This window comes from Charadrius vociferus, unplaced genomic scaffold (genome assembly GCF_000708025.1).
Source record: "Charadrius vociferus isolate BGI_N301 unplaced genomic scaffold, ASM70802v2 scaffold181, whole genome shotgun sequence".
In the NCBI taxonomy this organism is placed as follows: Eukaryota; Metazoa; Chordata; class Aves; order Charadriiformes; family Charadriidae; genus Charadrius; species Charadrius vociferus.
This window is the reverse complement of record NW_009646937.1, coordinates 683416-703224: the sequence shown is the minus strand read 5'-3', so window position 1 is coordinate 703224 and position 19809 is coordinate 683416. Positions and strand designations below refer to the sequence as shown.

Genomic DNA, 19809 nt, shown 5'->3' with positions numbered 1-19809 from the left:
TTGTGTGAACTAAAACCACAGACCTTTTTTACCTAGAAAAAAATATTTTGATGCATATACTGGACTTGATAGGTGAAAAAGCTTAGGGTTTGCCAAAATAGATGAAAACCCCACCTAAGCAATGCAGTTACAAGTACTTCTCATAAAGTGACTTATGGATTAACATGCTACACTCTGGTGAAATTTAATACAAAATTAGCTACTCACCTTTTGCATGATTCCCTTTTCATAATAATAGCGAAGTGATCGGCTAAGTTTGTCATAGTTCATAGCTGGCCTATTTTTCTGAATCCCCCAGCGACGTGCCACCTGCCACAAAAATGGATTAGCATTGATTTGTTAAATGCATTTAACAAGCAGATCTTATCATCAGATATTTTATTTGGGGATGGAGGAGGGGAAACACCACAGGTGCAATGAATGAACACAAGAGAAAAGGTTGCCATGACCTGAATTTCCCATGTACTAGTATGATTTTTAATTGGACATACAGTCATCCATTAAAATTGAAGCAGACTTACTTATTTGCAAATGTGGTGGAGGGCTGGGAGGTTTTTTGTTTGCTTTTAATAAAGAAAACCAATGAAAAAATAAAGCCATATAAAAAGATGATACACAAAAAATATTTATCAAGTTCCACCAGAAAACTTTCATGAAAGATGAAAACTTTTCTTTAGTTTGATACTGTGGATAACTGTATTATTCCTGTGTTTTCCTTGCTGTCAGAACACTGAGTTATATTAAACACACATGCATACACTCTTAATTCATGAACTAATAAAGACTGTACTTGGAACGACAGCGATGTTGAGATTATTAGGAGACACAAGTCAAAAGCCAACTCCTAGTTTTAAACATTACTTCAGCAAAGAAAAAGAATTATCAGAGGAGGCACAGTACTTGCTTGGAAGACCTATATGGTAGTATGAAGAATGGGACAAAAATGTAGTTGTTGTAGTTGTACAATTTCCTTTTAAAAATAGTAAGAAAAAGGGAGTTGCAAGCAACTCATGAAGCCATTCCATAGAGAACAATATGTCTTCTGCTGTGACTTATGATTTCTACTTGCCTTTACGCTTCCTGTTTTATTGCCAAAGGTAGTTCTGGACAAAGAGACCTTTTGTTTAAAGAACTTAACTGTTTATTCCACACCTGAAATTATAATTGGCTGTTGGTGACATTTCAATTACTGGCTGTACAAACGACTATCATGTCACCAGAGGGAAAAAAAAATGTCAGAGCTGATGAACTCTTTAAAGCACATTTTATGAAAATGTTTGATAGGTGCATATGCATACAGCTCTGGAAAAAGGAGAGAGTAGCCAAGCAGCTTCTCTTCAAACTGCTCTACAAAACTTTCCCATAGGTGTCTGGAGCCTTTTGATGCAAACCATAGATGACGCGCAGCACTGAGAATTGAAGGGGACTAAATAACAACAGCAAAATCCCTGACTTTGATCTCCATCTGGACAATAATTTTTAAAATTTCTTTTGAAAGCATTATTTCCTTTCAGTGGTGCAGCTTTTCAGGCTTATGTAAATTATCATGGCTCTGCTAACTTCAGCTGTGTTATAGCTGTATTGAAACATACCTCCAATCATGTCAATTTATTCCAGCTGTAGATTTGGCCTAGATGCATAACCTTGATTCGCCTATTCATCTTTGTAACACATGCCTACATCACTCTTTGTTTATTCCTGCCAAGTTTTTTTCTGCATTAATCAGAGTCCTAAAACTCCCCAACATAACAGGCTTGCATAATAAACAAACACACAGCAAAGATAACTACAACAAAATAACGTTTGTGAATATGCTATATTGTGTGGTATGTTGACATTCCTAAATAAGCAAGCAGGTCCAGAAGTAGTCTTGGTAAGCGAGTCTTCCTGTCCCTGAACTGCACCGCATTTATCAAGTCTTGCTGTGTGGAAGGGATTCAGGCTTCTGGCCTTCCACCCCACCTTCCGGCTGAATGTTGCTGTCCCTGTGACAAGACAGCAGAAATGGACCTGTGCCCAATTCTTAGCTTCCACAGTTCACAGTTATCTACTTTCTGAATGAACCATGGTGCTCAAGGAGCTGACACATACTCATTTTTGCTGTCACCCTTTCTACAAGGGCATAAACCTCCAGAAAGGGATGGAAAAGTCATGTCATTGACAACCTAACCTGCCACAGCTGAACCAACAAGCTCTTTGACTTCCCTTCAATTTACACTTGGCAATCAACAGAAGTGTGCAACTTCCCATAGGCTATTCTTATTTTAATTGACAGTTTCTGTCAGATCCATGACATTCATATGAAAACAACTTAGGCTCTTTTGTACTCCCTGAGAGCACACAGGAGTGAGGCAGGTTTCGAGTAGTCTGCCTCCTCCAGATCTTGGATGCAGTGCTGCTCAAAAACACAAAGCAACTACTACAAAGTCAGACAAGCAGATGATCTGGTTAACTTGAATCAGAATATCCAATTTTTCAGGGAAGTACACAATAAGTAAATCTTAGGGGGAGGGTGTTCTGCTTTTCCTTCCTTAGCTAATAAAACCTATAAAGTTTTTGCACCATCTGCTGGGAACCATTTTTCAGTAAATTTCTTCAATCTTGAAAAACTTTGGGCATACCTTAAAGGCAAGACAAAACTAAGAGGGTAAAAAATACTGAGACTGAGGCAGCAGGAAAAATTAGATACCTCATTCACCAAAATCAAACAAAAGCCTTTCCAAAGATTTCACTTTGTTCTGGGCCAGGGCACACAACTAAGAAGTCCGTGTAGCCTGCTAAGGCTGCAGACTTGCCAGCAAAGTTTTGGTATCAAATCGACTAAGACTGCTCTGTGGTGAAACCCTCAGACGCACAACACCAGGATCTGCCAACAGTGGCTATCATTAGTGCAGGGGACGCTTGGACAAATGAAAGCCAGCGCATGGGTCCTTGCAGCAACCTGCCCCTCAGCCAGACCACGTCAGGAAGAAAAGGGACATCAGTCCTGTTGCCATCCCCAAGTACTGTATCATCCCCTTACGGCTGTTGGTAGACAATGTAACTTCAATGCAAGAAAGCCTTCAGATTGCTTATGCCAGCAGATGGATGGCAAACAGCAGAAATAGCTGGTGCAACGCAGAAGCTGCCTTACACCCCCGAACGTTCCTACTCAGCTCTAACTCAGAGGGGAAGCTGATGGAAAATTTGCTGCGGTCTCCTCTATTACCCAACCCTGTCCAAGGGGCAAAAAACAGTAAACCAGAATGATACTGCTTTTTGACAACACTAATCAAACCCTCCACATCAGTATTACAGTAAAATTTACGCACACCAGATATTCCAACATGGCTATTTAGAAGACAGGATAGATTAGTTAATGTTACCTAGTCTGAAAAAGTCTATGTAATAAAACGTTCCATTTATTCCTCTTTATCACACAAGTGAACTAAGTCCTGCTTCAGCAAATGTTCACGAATACAGGTAATTTTATCTACCCCACAAGTCCTTCATGGTTCAGGAGAGACACGCATGACTGTTTGCAAACCTGGGATCTAAGCATGCACTAAACAATCTAACGATATAGGTAAGCAGAAAGACTCTGAACAAGACTCTAAAAAGGGGTAGGTTTATATAATTTTGATGGGATTTTACTGCCTAACAATCTTAACATCCTCCTCTGTGACCTATCACTTGGGGTCATTCACTCTACAGCCTAAAAGTTCCAAGTTCCCACATCTCCGCACTGAAGAATATTTGGTATTGAAAGACTATTCAGGGACAAGGTTTCAAAAGCTTTTGGAAGACAGCTCTATCCAGGAAATTGTTCTGAAAAATCCGGTCCACATAATTGATACCGAGTATTTTGTAACTCTAGTACTTGCAATATTTTGATTATTTTGTGTGACTAGGAATCAAGTCTATGCTTAACCTAACTGAAGCACTTCCCTTGCAAGTCCTTCCTGTCACCCTCCTGAAGCGCTACTGAAGCAAAATACCGAAGGAAAGCAAGGCCTAAGTCCGAAGGAGCACTATTAAATTTGCAGGATGGGGCAGTGGATGTCAGGGCAGGCCATCTGTCTAACCCACCTCCTCCGGCTCAATCAGCTTGAATTCCATGCCTCGGCCAGTCCACGCTATGAAGTGAGAGTTTGATGGGTCATCAAGAAGAGCTACCAAGAACTGCCACAGCTGAAGCGAGCCTCGCCGTTGATACGTGGGTCCCTCACGGTACATGCCTGGCTCCTGTTTGACGTCACCTGCACAGAATAGCAACAACGCTAGGTGAGCGACACGCAAAAAGCATCATCACTCCAGTTTGTCAGATAAACCAGCAAAGGACTATTGTTAGGGTTAATAAAACAGAGGGAGAGAATTCTTACTATCCAGCCACCCACAAACACAACATTCCCCTGTCTGCTGTTAATTGTAAACACTCTTACAATAACATATTCACATACTAAAAAGTACCTAAATTCAGTCATGATTCATGGAAGTCTCCCTAAGCCTATCCCCATTTGCTTTTGATCCATGCAAATCTCGCTTGCAAATCATTCTGCAATAACCTCTATCTGAATGAGCGTGAACCATTTTTGTAAGCAACTCTGATGTCTGAAGTACTGCGCTTGTGTACTATACTTTGCACAAGCCCCAGTTTTGGAAATGTAATGTATGCTTCATAAAGCTGCAAAACCCTATTGAGCAAAACTTCTTTTGCATGCAAATGCTTCTAAGGAAAATTTGACAAAGTATTTGACTTGGACTTAAACAGCATGTGCTTTATGTATAGGTATGCAAATCCTGCAGATACGCGAGTTCCTCTGTGGCATATTGGACTTGCATATAAGCACATATTACTTTTACTCGTATCTACATACTAGATTAGTATTCCCCCTGAAAAGCAGCAAGTTAATTTTTCTAAAATTTCAAGTCCAGAGGAAGCTTTTAACAAACAACAATAATAGTATTCTGCTAGCTGTTCCACAAACTGCCAGTGAAAAACTGCTACATCCATGCTGTGTCTCTGTTGTTTTTAAATCATATTCATACTAAACAACTCATGCAAACAACAACAGCTGAAAGGTCTGATGCTGAAGCAGAGAATATTTTTTTCTGCACGTAATGACAGCAATCCTTGATATGCTGGTAAAACTCCTCATTTCCACTACCAGAACAGCAATACCCTCCAATAAGCAGTGTGACCTGTTTAATAAGGAAAGCCAGGACTTTACATTCAACCACAACGTTAGGATGCTCTGATGGCCATTACAGAACGGCTCTATGTAGTGAAAGTAAGAATAATAATATTAAAAATGGAGCACTTCCTTTTGTAATCAGGAAAGAAAATTGAGTCAATAGCTGTGGAAAACAAATAAATCAACACAAGGCTTTGTGGTTTATGTGAGGTTCAAGTTCCAGCCCTGAAAGGCCTTCTTTTTCAAGGACAGGATTTTTCTTTTAATGATAGCTAAGCAATGCACAAATAGCAAGTGCAGTATTACAGAGGATCAGATTCTTCGCCTGTACCGATCTTTGATTTCAAACGAAGCAGCTGAGAATCTACTTCTGAAACATCAAGAACAGTCCTGGGCTTATCCCACTTTTGCTTTACTGACCAAAACATGATGACACATCTGCTATTTTTTTTCCTCAAAAGTCATAACGCTACAAGTATAAACACACCTATTTGTATCACAACATCAATCTTCTAGAGTACAAGGTGTTCTCTCAACGGACAGTCACAGAAGACAGCAGCAGACTGCTTGCTTTGCAAGCATACAAATACTTCCAAACATTTATTTCTTTTACTTTATTTGTATTTTTTTCCATTTTCATTCCCTTCCCTGCACAAAACCCAAACAAACAAAAAGGACTTTTGAGAAACATATAGACAAATGCTACTCCTGAAGAGTCTTAACTTCTTGTAGTACAGGGTCTGATCCCATTCCCATAAATGTAAATATGAATTTGCCACTGGTACTGAAAACAGATCAGGTCCACGATTATTTCTGGGAAAGAAAAAAAAACCTGACGCAATGTGCTTTAAAAAGGAAAATTTTTTTAAAAAAAAAAAAAAAAAAAGGCTTTCAACAAGACCCTTTCAATAAACTCACCCTTTCAGTGAACATGTCAATCCAGTGAAAATGCAATATTGGATTGAGCGATCTTCAGTTAGGTCTAATATTATTATAATCCTCTATTTAATTCTTGCTATTCCTTACCAACCCTGAAGTGCATGTGACACCTCTGTTTGAGGAACGTGTAATTCTTCAGGTTACTTTAATTTTAGAGTCTCCCATTGTTCTGCAAACACAACAATTGCTGCTAGACAGGCAATAGTTTTGTAATACATATAAGTGATTCTCAGAGGAAAACAAACAAAATAAAGCAGGAATAAAACCCCAAGAGCTCTCCAGCTCTACTTTTGACTATGGTCAGAGAGCTGTTCATGAGTTTATCAGAAAGTATCTAATCTTTCCTGCTAATATAAAGCAGCCTGAACATACACACACTAACACAAAGAAGCTACTCTAGCAAATTTAAGTAACTGGTCTCCAAATTACTTCCCAAAGTTGCAGACTAACAGAGTCATCAGCAAGAAATACTGAGTCCATCTACTTTGTCTATAATGAAATAAATCTGAAATCAACTGAGTTACACCAGGAAACTGTTTTTACATCAGAGTAACTGAGGATAATTTGCACCATTTATTTTAATTGACCTCAGAATCCCTCTTGGGGAAAAAAAAAAAAATCTGTTGTAATGCATAGTGTTGTGAAAAGATCATTGATTTGTTATCAGTCCCACTGAAAAATAAACCACTAGTACGATGCTTAACCTAGTGCAAATACATTGACACAAACACAAAAATGCCCTATACACTCACTTCTCACTATTCATCACTTCACAGACAGCGAGACAAGAGGCTTAATCCTCAGTAAAACCAAAGCTGCTGCTTTCTCCACTGTTTTGTTAATTATAAGAACAGCTTTCATTAAATCTCAAACAACAAGCAGTATGTGATCATCAGTGCAATGGAAATCCTCCTATTACTTCTCAACAGTACAGGAACTGAGCTCCTCTGCCACTACTCTGGATACAGCACCTTTCGCTGGCAAAAGTCGAACAACATCGTACTGAAAGGGAGACTTTGGTTTCAAGAGACAAAGGTCAGCTTTGGTTGGGCGCACCGCAAATGGTGTGTTAAGGAATCCTAAATTGGAACGTTACTGTGCTTTTTTGATCAGCAACAGAGGAAAGTCCCTCTTCTCTTCCTTTTTCATCTCCCCACACAAGAAAAAGAAAGAGAGATGTGTCATACATACCATCAAACTTCTCTGGAACAACGCAAGTGTCATCATAAAACTGCCTAGGTCCCTTTTCATACATACAGCCTGTAAGTTAAAAAGAGAGAGGTGTTTATATAAAAGATGTATGGAGAAAGCAGAGATCATAGGCTTAATGCCAGAGGGAACACTAAGTCATAGAGGAATCAGATTAATATCCCACATCCTTTACACACCGCCCAGTCGCAACATTTTGGCCTCAGTACAGGGGTGTTTAATTAATGTGTGCATTCCCAAAAGACAGTTAATCTCCACCTGCAAAAATGAAAAAGCACCCATTTTTCTTTATGATTTATTCCAAAATGTTTGTCTCATTTCCTGTTTGAACTAGCATGGCTTTGACTTTTAACCATTAGTTCCTGCGGGTCTTCTCCCTGCGAGACTAAAAACGTCCTATTTGGTATTTCCTCCTCACACTCACAGAAGTCATCCCCGCCTTGATGTTTCTTCCGATTAAGATTATTCTGTAAAATTTAATTTTTGTCATTAAAAGACACTCTGCAACCCCACATTTTCTAGCACTGTCTTCTGTACACACTCCTTCTTTTCAGTATTATTTTAATGTTTTTCTTAACCAGAACTGTATTACATGCCAGTATCAGCCTCACCAGTGCCACTCAGTGAGACAAACCATCTCCTCCTCCCCTGCCTCCCTATGACCCTCCTTTTGACTACGCAAATATTACAGAAAGCCGTTTTGCCATGGGGTTGCAATGTTTGGTTGGGCTGGTTTCCCACTGCGAAGCCGAGGAGGAGGAGGCCCATCTCAAAATCATTTTTTCCAATATACCGTTTCCCGGTTCCATAGGCCTGGTCTACATTCAGCATATTAAAAAAACATTTTGTTTAGTGTGCCCAGATTACCAAACAATTCAAATTGCTTTGTGTAACTGCCCTGTCCTGCCTGTTATTTACCACTCTGCCTATCTTTGTGCCATAAAGTTATCTATTAACTCTGTTCCGTATCTTTACTGAAAATGTTGAATAGCAACACTCCTGATATCAATTCCTACAGAACTATAATAGAAACAATCCATTCAGAGATGATTGCCCAGTGACAGCCACTTTTAGATCTGTCAGTTGGCCAGGTCTTAATGTATTTAATGTGTACTTTATTGATACTGCTTTGTGCTAACTTCTTAATCAGAATGTAATGCAGTGGCAAATTGAATGCCATAAAAAGTCTAACTACACAATGCAAGTATCTTTATCAATCAAACTTTTAATCTCAGCAAAGAATAGGATCAGATTTGACATGACCTTTATTCCATAAAATCATGTTGACTGATTTCCAAATACAGAAAACAAATATTTATCGAACGACACTGCTTTTTCTACATCATCCACAATAATTTTACCATCTCCAAGTACTTATGAGTGCATAACATGGCTAAGATTATTTTTCCCCTATCTGTGCTGTGATTAAAACTCAGATCTGTTGACCTTAGCCCTGCAGTCTGTGGATTTTTCCCTGATGTCTTTCACCTCCTTTATCAAGCTTCCATACTTCATATAATTTTATATACCAAGGCTGTTATAGATTTCCATCTCCTGTTTCACCCTCCTTGTTAAACACTACCTTTTATTTCTATTTTCTGCCTTTATTCCACCCCAGAAGCAGTTGGGCTTTTAGCCAGATTTGTTATCTTTCCAGTTGTGTCTTTTCACTAGTGAATGAAATCTCACTACAGGACTTTGATTCATACACCTGTCTGAATTCTCATCAATCTCAAACCAAATCTCCCTCATGTTTGTGAAATTTGCCCCTTGGAAGAAAAACAAATAAACCCTAAACAAACAAACAAAAAAATCATATATTGACAAGAAAGATCCACCAAAGCAGGACACTGGAGGGTACCACCTCCCTTTCAGTGTTCGTTTTTTCTTAGTTCTGTTGGCTTTTTTATTTTTAATGCGTATAAAGTCCTTTTATTCAGAACTATTAATTCTGACAATGATCTAAGCTCTGCCCTGCTGAAGTTACTGAGAGTTTTGGTATGTATCACATGGCTATACAATTTGGGCCTAAGCAGCACCAAAACATTGCAAAAATCATAACAAAAGGAAAAGCCAAAAAACCTTCACTGATTTTAAAGTATAAAATGGATTACTTAACAGTTAACTGAGCCTGTCACACGAATAGCCTGGAAAGTATCACTTGAGCAGAATGGGTGAAATGGACAAATTTTTAAGCGCCTCTTCCTTTCAACTGCAAGAGGCCTTGAAAAGCAGAATGAGTAAATTCATAATAAAAATGCTTCTTATCCTGATCAACCTGTGACACTAAAAGAAGCTACAAAAATATAAATAAAAATCAGTGCATCACAAACTCGAGACTGGGAAGGGAAAGAAAGATGATGCAAGTCTTCCCAGCAGCAGAATTAAAACGGGTGAAACCCAAATGCCTGGAGCTTTTAATTTTTTTACGTTTCTCTCGTACAAAAGCGATACATAATAGAAAACTTAACTTCTGTTCTGTTTGGGTGAGCCAGGAAGCCTTCTTGCCTCATGTAAATGGAATGGCAGCTAGGCACTTCTGAAAGAAAAAGATGACAACGCTAGTCAAAAGACTGTCTGGAATTAAAAGTGTGCAGGTTATCAATGAGACAGGCTGCAGGCAGAAGAGCAACAGAAAGGATGCACGGTACAGCGAGGGGGAACCTGTCAACACACAGTTAGCATTTCAGAGCAGCACGCAGAAGGCATGGCAGAGGAGAAAATCATAATATGAGGATCATAGATCCCATCTAACATAGGCACTTGAACTCAAACCCTTATTGTAATCAGTTTTGCTAAAGCTGACTCCCATGACTGGGAGTCATTATGCTTTACACCATTCACAGACCAAAAAATCCACACAAAACAGTACAAATATTTTAAACCCTGTGCTTGTATATCTATCTTTGTAACTAATTCGACCTAACAATTTTAATCAATTCCACAGAAAAGCCTGCCAATCACACTGGAGACCTATAAACTCTACATTAATACAAGCAATGTCAGAGTGAATTTAGAGTAGGATATTGCTTTTTAGACTCCTGTTAAGGATTTGAAGGGTTAATAAAGTTTTCTGCAATTGCTAGGCATTTAATCTAGGAATTCAGATGCATCCATTTCATCCTCTACCTGTACATCCCTAACCAAAAAACAACTCCCCTCACAAGGAAAAAAAAAAATTACTGCGCACATTCCAAGTAATATAGACATTTCTTTTCCATTCCCTACCTCTACTCAAATCTGCAAGAAAAATGAGAAAAAAACAAACAGAACTAATGAAAATGGTGTTCTTTAAATGTCTTTCTATTTTTCCCCCATGTCTTGCACTGTCCCTAAGAAGCCATATCCTGTGTGCAGGGACTTGCAAACAGAAATACACCATAAATGTTTGCCCTTCTAGAGCACGTTTAACCCAATTCTTGGATATCAAAAGTCTTGCTTAACAAAGTCTATTTGATGATAAACTCCTACCCCAAGCTATGCAATCTGTTACGAGTAACTTGTAACTCTTTAAGAGATGCAAACAGAGGTCGAAAGAGCAGACATTATTTTTCCAACACTGCCTACAGACTCTTTCAGACTGTGATTCCAAATTTCACTGTTCACTGACTAGTGATGAGTATCAAAGATTTGCCAGGATAAGAAAATGAGGTTTTACACTGACTTCACAAAACAAGTGAAACACAGAGCAATAATAGTTAAGTTTCCTCTAACAGTCCACGGTCTCTCTTGCACATCTGTGCCAAACTCTTCATTACCTCCCCCTCTCGATGAAACGCTCAGTGCCTGCCTGCTCAGGCCTCGAGAATCTCTAACGTCTCAGGCAGCTATTCTGAGCAACCACAGGAATCAGTGATTCAGTGGTCACCCGAGTCAAGTATAGCTCTGCAGACCAGAAGTCAAGGCTACAAGTAGAGTGGTTCACCTGCAAGGAATCACTCGTGTTACCAAGTAGATTGAATTTTAAGGAGAATGGAAAAATCTACGTAAAAAAAGAGGAAGCTGGAGAACTGAAACAGATGCTATTTTCTATTTTAGGTAAATATTCACTAGTATTGGCAGCAAAACCCTTTTTGACTCATGAACTCCACTCTTGCAAAGTGATACAGCAGAGTATACGGAATAAAGAATTATGCACGCATCCAAGAAGTTGCATTCTTAGCCAATTCGGGGTTTCATCTCCCATGCTCCTCAGTCAATTATAATTAACATCTGGAGTCCTTTTAAGGCGAGCATTGTTTGTACCAACACTACTTTATCTTCCGGTTAGCTTGTGCTTAAACAGTCCACAGAGGACCGAAAAATACAGCAAGGAAGAGTTTATTTCTCGTAAAGTAACTAGAGTCTTGTTATCCTAAAGTGCTATCAGTTAATTTATGACTATCAGAGTGGGTCAGACTCTAATCAAATTGTAGAAACATTTCCAAAGTGATTATTCAATCAAATGACTAACATGGTTAATTAGGAGCCATAAACATTGCTCTGAAGTTCATCAAAGTAATGACTTGCCCAGAAAAATTACTGCTAATTAAATTGCCTGCTGCTTTCATTTCTACCTTATCTAATAAAAAGTCCAACCAATGAAATTTAGCATTGCAGTTTTAAATTGTACTAAATGCTTGACTAAGACCCAGAAGTATTTTTACTAGCTAAGCGGAGCTACTTCAAAAGAAAACATTTTAGTGCAGAAATTACAGAGCAATTATATGTTTTCTTCTCCTTAAAACACTGTTTCAAGACAACAAATAGGACAGAATTAGGAATAAAATACTTCCAGGGTTGGAACCAAGTGTGTGAGGTGACTGATTCCATCACCTTTTAGCAATTTTTAGTCTTTGCAGAAAGATGAGCCTGGATTTAGGACACACGACAAGTTTATTTCAGACTTTTAATGAAGTAATTCACATTGTAAAGTTACATCATATCAAGACCAAGTCCCTTAAAAAGAAAAAACTAACTAAAAATATGGAGACATAAAAAAAATAATCTTTCATTATTAATTTGGAATACTTAGAAGTCATTCTTCATTGCTCCTCTTGGTGAGAGCAACATAGCTGTCATCTTAAAACAGTGAATGTGGCCTTCTATCACGTTCGTTTGAAACCATTTTTTCGCAGTAGGTCTCATTTTAATATTGTGTGTAATCTAGACGCTGCAGAAATGCCTTCTCATCTGGGAATGTCACAGAGAAAAATACTGGAAATAATCTCTGCTGTGCCTTAATCAAAGTACATCAAAGCAGAAAAAGCCCAAACAGACTTCCTCAGGACAAGGAAAATCTGCTACTGAATTTAGCAGGCACAGGTTCTAGGTTTCATTATCGAGTAAGACACTTGAGTGGTCCCTTGGTAAGGAAGTATTTCATATTAATTACCATATCAAAATTTAAAGGCTTAGGTTGTCTCAGCCCTGCATAACTCAAAGCGGGTAAGGAATCCTTAAATCCTCTTTTCCAATTGTTTTTCGAAGGTAAGGACCAGGTTTTGGACTCACGATCACACCCTGAGCAGAAACAAACAGAATTTCAGCCCACACCCCTAGCCAGGCAAGACATGGGGAAAACAAAGCTCCTGCAGGCACCTGGATGTAGTGACTGCTTTCTCCTGAATGAAGAAGAGCAAGGCAGGAACTGGAAACCGAAACCAGGATTTACTCTTCAGCCGATCCTCTGGTTCTGACCTTACACAGCCTTCCTAATTAAGGACACGTTGTTGTATTACACTCTAACGCTGAATTACTTCTCAGGTCACCTTATCAACACCATCTGAAGATTTGGAGGCCCAGGGCACTGCCCGTGCGCACGTGACAAAGCACAGCGTGATACAGAAGTATTGCATTACATACGTGCACGTGCAGAGAGAGAGATTAGACACCAATGCTTAGAGGGTGTGTACAGTCTGAAACAGGGTGGGTGAAGAAGTTGAGCTACCTGCCAGGCCTTGGTCTCTGCGTGGCAGCTCAGGTGAACGCTACAGTGTACTGGTGAGCAGCTGCCTCACGCACGGACCCTGCTTACAAGCCACGGAATCATGGAATCTTAAAGGTCTTTTCCAACCTAAATGATTCTAAAATGATTAAGTCCAACTGTAAACCTAATGATGCCAAGTCCACCACTAAACCATGACCCTAAGCGCCATGTCTACACATCTTTTAAATACCTCCAGGGATGGAGATCCAACCACTTCCCTGGGCAGCCTGTTCCAATGCTTGACAACCCCTTTGGCGAAGAATTTTTTCCTAATATCCAAACTAAACCTCCGCTGGTGCAACTTGAGGTTGCTTCCTCTCATCCTACTGCTTGTTACTTGGGAGAAGCGATCAATACCCACCTCGCTACAACCTCCTTTCAGGTAGCTGTAGGGAGCGATAAGGTCTCCCCTCATCCTCCTTTTCTCCAGCCTAAACAACCCCAGTTCCCTCAGCTGCTCCTCATAAGACTTGGGCTCCAGACCCCTCACCAGCTTCGTTGCCCTTCTCTGCACACGATCCAGTGCCTCAATGGCTTTCCTGCAGCGAGGGGCCCAAAACTGAATGCCGTGTTTGAGGTGGAGCCTCACCAGTGCTGAGTACAAGGGGACAATCACATCCCTAGACCTGCTGGCCACACTATTTCTGATACAAGCTAGGAAGTTAGTGGCCTTCTTGGCCACCTGAGCATACTGCCAGAGCACATTCAGCCGCCTGTCGACCAACATCCCCAGGTCCTTTTCTGCTGGGCAGCTTTCCATCCACTCTTCCCCAAGCTTGTAGTGTTGCATGGGGTTGTTGCGTCCCAAGTGCAGGACCAGCACTTAGCCTTGCTGGATCACATACAGTTGGCCTCGACCCGTCGATCCAACCACTCAGATTCACCTTGAACTCACTCAAATTCATTAAACACCTCAAATCATATGTGAAACTCGTCTCCTTCCCTACAGGTATAAAATAAAGTGATGACACTAAAACTGGAACCTTCTTACTGTTTGCCTGCCCACTTCTCCAGTTTATACTTTATTACCATCGAAGTCATATTACGAACAGAAGCAGTTCCCAGTGGATGCAGCCAGTCCTGTAATTTAACTTACACCGTATCCTCCTCAATTGTCCTTTTGGTCTGAAAAGTAGTTACACAGGCTTCGGCTCCTATTTCAGCAATTCAGAGCTGGTATATTTACACAAACAGACTTAAATGTGCTGAGCCACTTGTGTTCCCATAGGCAAGAAATACAGTGCATACAGATTCCCTTCCCTTTGTGCTACCGGGCACAGAAGGGGATGCGCAAGCCCCTCAGGCAGCCGGGACCAGCCTAGCTCGCAGGCGGCACGCACGCACGTCGGCCTGACCCTGCGCTACACACACCGCCGGTATGTCCATCCTCCCTTCCACCTCTGGCAGAGCTTCGCCAAGCACTTCTCCGCGCAACGCAAGCGTTTCTCTGGTACGTGGAGAGGTGGCTGGTGCAGTGGGAGAGATTCTTACCAAGTGCAGACACCAAGGTAGCCTTTCTAAAATTAAATGTTCAAGCTAGAACACATCATGCTTTTGGCCTCAAACTTAGTAACAGCACAATTACACCACAAGTAACTTTTCTGTGCATGGATTTCCGTGAGCACTAACAAACTGTTTCAAAGGAGCGCTTCATCCACCACAGAAAGGCATTTAGCCTCCTGGTGGAAAGCAGCTCTTTACCACCACTGAGAAGCTCTGACCAGCTCAAGGGTGAAGAGCAATACTGAAATCTCTGGAAAACGGACGGGGCTTTTTAGGTAAGAAAGGCCATTCTGCAAACTAGATGGCAACAAGTAGCTAATGCGGCACCAGGCATCACGAAGAAGAAACCCTGACCTGTGTTTTGCAGGGAGAAATACCAAATGATTCTTTTTGATCACAAAACCTATATTTTAAACCTGCAGAACGCATTTAGATTAAAACCCGTGCGTCTCTCCAAAAAGAGACGTTCAGGTAGAAACACCAGAACTAATGACAATCTCCAGATATGGGAATTGCTTGAGCATATTTCACAACTCAGATGCTGGTGGATCAGGTTTTAGTTCAACCACCTTCCAAACCACTATCCTCTGAGAAGCTACATAATTACAACAATCCTACAAATTGGTAAAATCCTGGCAATACAAAAGTCAGTATTATTTTTTCATTAGCACATTCAGCATGAAAAATGTAGGTGCACTGAAGTTACATGGGTGAAAATAGTCACTATCTTCTCTAAAAATCAACCTAAAATTAAGTATTATTTTCCCAAATCATTATGCAGTTTAAAAACATTCAGAATGGAAGGCTTTGTTCTTCATTTTGTCCGTCACTAGCCTTCCTACCAGCAATTAGGGGAAAAAAAAAAAAAAGAATCTGCAAGTGTGTGCACTCATACATACACACACACATTCCCTTCTAAAAATAGCTAATTAAAATCTGTTAAGTTTAATTTCTTACATCTCACTTGACAAAAACCTACCAGAGAACTAGATTTGGCCCCACCAGCTCACGTCTAAGTGGAATTATTGCACACATACAGAAAGAAAACCTTAAGCAAACAGCTTCCTTTCCACAACTTTGGGGTTTAGATCTATGACAACATCTAATGCATTTTCTGAGACCAGATGTCAACAGGCTGTCTAGGCGATGTGTAACTTTTTATCCAGCAGAACAGGAAAACAAAGGCTCATACATTCAGCTCTGAATTGAAACTCCACATGGAGTTGATCTTTTGAGCGTACTTTAAAATCATGTCTTTGCTTTTATTAACCTCAGTAACTGTAAAATATATTTTAAACATCGCTTTCCTTTGAATGCAACAAAAGACAGCAGTATTTTCTCTCTCTCCCTCTCTTTTTTGTTGGTAATCTTACTGAAAAAAAAAAAAAGTCTGTGTTGCTTTTTCCCCTCCCGCCCCATCCCCTGCCTGTAAAATCGAAGTTGGACAAACACTGCACGGCTGAAGTGACATATTTGAATGGAATTCAGACCAACCAGTTCCTGTTTATGTTTCTGATTTGAGAATGTAGCCTTCTCATTCACTATACATTAGAAACACACCAAGGCCATAAATGGTGTCAGGTTGCAGGCAGGCAGGGCCAAGGAGCATTAATCATTACTTTAAGGCAACTGGCAAAAGCAGCAGCTGAGGGAACACTACACCCTTCAGCTCCGCATAAATGGACATTCCAGGGTTTGGCGTGTGTGGGGCTTTTTTTTTTTTTTTTTTTTTCCCTCTCCTTTCCCTTCCCCTTCAGCATCCATTTTATGAATGAAACTTCAGGCTGCACAGAGTCCATTCATATAAAAGCTATGCTCACAGGGCTCAGTCTCTCGGGATCAATCGGTCTTGGGTAAGGCTGATGTGATTGGTTTAAGGCAGGCTTCAGCCTTCCATTACTGATTTAAAATGCAGCCTGTGTCCATTTGACCTGCGTTAATGCACAAAGAGTAAATCCAGACTGCGCTCTCAATCCTCAAATCAAATCATTAGCCAGTGCCACTTACTGTAACTGTAGATTTAGAGGGTATTTATCCATTTCTTTGAAAAACAGGGACTGCAGGACAATTTTTCAGATCATATTGTCTGCTTTGAAAGAAAAAAATAGACGCACGGTCTCCTGCCTATATGCTCATATTAACTTGGTATTTAGCTTTTCCTTTGTTCATGAAGGCAATATTACAAAATGAATTCTATTTTAACTACAGATTTCCTTCAGACAGAACTAGTGAATAGAGGAATCAGCTAGATGCGAAGCAAGTAAAAAGTTAAAATTCTGCCTTTCATAGCAATCTTCTCAAATCCAGGTCTCCCAAGTTTCCCCCCCAGATGCTATTATTTTCTACTGTCATACCACCCAACAGCAGATTTGTGTTTATGTGTTTTAAAAGCAAGCACGAAGTGCAGTGCAGCTTAACTACTGAACAAAATCTATGCTCATTCACTGACGCAACACAGCAAAGGCAAGTTCCTGAAACAAGAGGGTGAAATATTTTAAACCACAAAAGTGAAACTCAGGAAAACTGTAAAACCAAATACTAGGAGGGGAGACTTCTTAAATCTACTGAACTCAAGAGCAAACCCCTATCCCTGCCTTTATGCCAACCAGATTTTCATTGAGAACAATTGTACTGCTGTGCAAAAGAATTTCTTTAAGGCCATAAGGAGATCGAGTTTTGAGATGTGCGTACAGAAGCACCATACCCAGGAAAAGAATGGAGTCGGTTCTGTTCCACGGAGCATTTTAGAAAACTATGTTCAAAAATACTGCAAATATTTGCAGCCTGACTGAAAAGGGAAAAAAAAAAAAAAAAAAAAAAACCACGAAAACCTAGAGAGAATTTGAGGAAAAGATTAAGCAGCTGGAGGATTTATGAAGCAAGATCTCAACGAGTCACACAGCCAGCCTAAGAGTATACATGCAAACTGTCTACAGAGATTTAGAGGTGGTACATTAATACCAAGGAATTGTTTAGGATGAGCCAAAGAGGTGTAGCTATGAGCAAGGGAATGGAACTGATCAAAGGGAAAATTTAGGCTTATGATCAAGAAATATTTCTTAACTGTGAAGTCTATTAGTCTGTGAAATAATCTTCCAGGAGAATAATTGTAGTAATAGTACTTAGCACTCATACAGCGCTTTATGTTTTCAAAGCACTGTACAGAAATTAGCCAATATAATTAAAGACAGCAGTAGAAGCACCATGAGTTGTGTCATTTTAAATGCTGCACTGGTCAATACACTAGAGAATATCCTGGAAAAAGCAAACCTGCACTGAGTCTGACTGACAGCTAAGATTTCCTTTTTTCCTTCATACTAGCATCTCCAAATGTCTAAATTTTACCTCCAAAAAGCACAATAGAATATCCAACTGTTGTTTCAAAAAAGAGAGAAGGAAAAACAAAGCAATCTGCAAATAAATATACTTCCAAGAAATATTTTTTTTCCTTGAAATTTTGATTCAACACATTCTCTTATGCTGTTCTGCAAACTCCCAAATTTAAGGACATGCCAGCTGATCTCTAGGGAAGAATGTGCTACTTGGGATCTTTTTCCACGTTAATTTGCATTGATCTGCTTTTCAAAAAACACCACATCAGGTATTTGAAAGGACCCTTGCTTTTTATTCTGTTCCCAGTCATTAGGCAAATACACATGTATAACATGGATGGTAGAATGGTAACAACATCCTGTACCTATGAGAGCAAATGCAGAATGTTAAGAAGTTTCGTAATTACAACTTCCGGGGCAATCCTGATACAACTCCTTTGTTGCAAATGAATTATGACACAGATTTTTGCCCCGGCACTCTTGTCTCTTCAGTGCACGGGTCAAAACTGTTTCGGGGAAGGAGCGCCATGCAGTAAACAGCTTTGCAGGTGGAGCCCCTGTTTCATTTGTTGCAGAGGCTGGAAGTTGTGTACTTAATGAGGCAGAACATTTCAAGAAAGGAAAAGATGACTTCAAGATTAATACAGCCGAATGGTCAGTTCTAGGCCCCAAAAAAGCCCATTCCAGCCCCAACAAAATTTTCCAAAGTAGTCACATTGTTTCTGCCAGATTTTTCATATTTTGCATTTCTTATTTTTGCAGTGTTTACACAGGGACCCTAATCTCATCTTCCGATACCTCCTTGCCTAGAATACAAAGGAAGTCCCTAGGAGCTAAGCTTTGAACATATGTAATACATAATGTTCTTTAAAAATTACCCAGTCCTAACTGGGTACCCAAAATAAGGAGGTATATATATCTGATGTGTCTCTCCGCCTCCGCTCTTCTCTCTTAACAGAGGGGCAGTTCCTCATCTCTTCTAACGTGGCAAAAAAGGTTATTGCTCGTGAGGCCTCAGGAATTAAAAGGATAAGCAACCCAGAAAGCAAGACACAGAGGCTAATAATTCTGTCTAGATAGTTCATTCTTTAAGTGCTGTGACTGGTATCTTGGAAGACAACTTTGAAAGTGACAGAATCTAAATTTTCTGAGGTCCATTCAAGCACATTAATCGTGACGCTACCCTGAAATGTAACGGTGAGAACAGCCCTGCAAATGCCTCTAACCTGCTCAAGGAAGACTGAATCTACCTAGATTTCAATAGATAAATTCCTGGCAATCAGTAGTAAGTGCATGCAAGCAACAATTCCTCCTCTACTTATCTCTTAACACCACTGTGTGACAGATTCCAAAGCTCCCAGTCATGGGAACAGACATGGTCACAGAAGAGCTTTCCAACCAGAGTAACTATTTCAATTTGGCAAAACAGAATATGAGATTTAAACTTAACAACAACTTAAGATGCCATTTTAAAACCAGACTTCAAATACTAATTGATATTTGCACAGCTAGAGTTGTACCTTAGTAAATGTGCAAATACAGTACAATAGGCAGGGAGTATCAAGCCTGTAAAGATCCTGCTTCGAAATAAAGCCCAGAATAGATGAAGCATCTCAACTTTGGGCTTTTTGTTTAAATAACTGAATACATGAATTGAATTCTAGAAGTGCTAACTGCACAGGAA

The 19809-nt window shown here is 39.9% G+C and overlaps 1 protein-coding gene across 6 annotated transcripts in view; it reads right to left on the bottom strand.

The window, feature by feature from the left end:
- ETV1 (ets variant 1) overlaps window positions 1–19809 on the bottom strand; it is a 67141-nt gene that overhangs the window by 4105 nt on the left and 43227 nt on the right. For 5 of the 6 annotated variants that reach the window (XM_009894936.1, XM_009894937.1, XM_009894940.1 and 2 more), the window contains 5 exons: window positions 9794–9861; window position 9114; window positions 7305–7373; window positions 4069–4238; window positions 208–309 (listed from right to left, as the gene is read on the bottom strand). In XM_009894936.1, coding sequence (XP_009893238.1) covers window positions 208–309; window positions 4069–4238; window positions 7305–7373; window position 9114; window positions 9794–9861 — 410 coding nt within the window. The remainder of the gene's footprint in view (window positions 1–207; window positions 310–4068; window positions 4239–7304; window positions 7374–9113; window positions 9115–9793; window positions 9862–19809) is intronic. The other variant, XM_009894939.1, reaches the window with a different exon arrangement.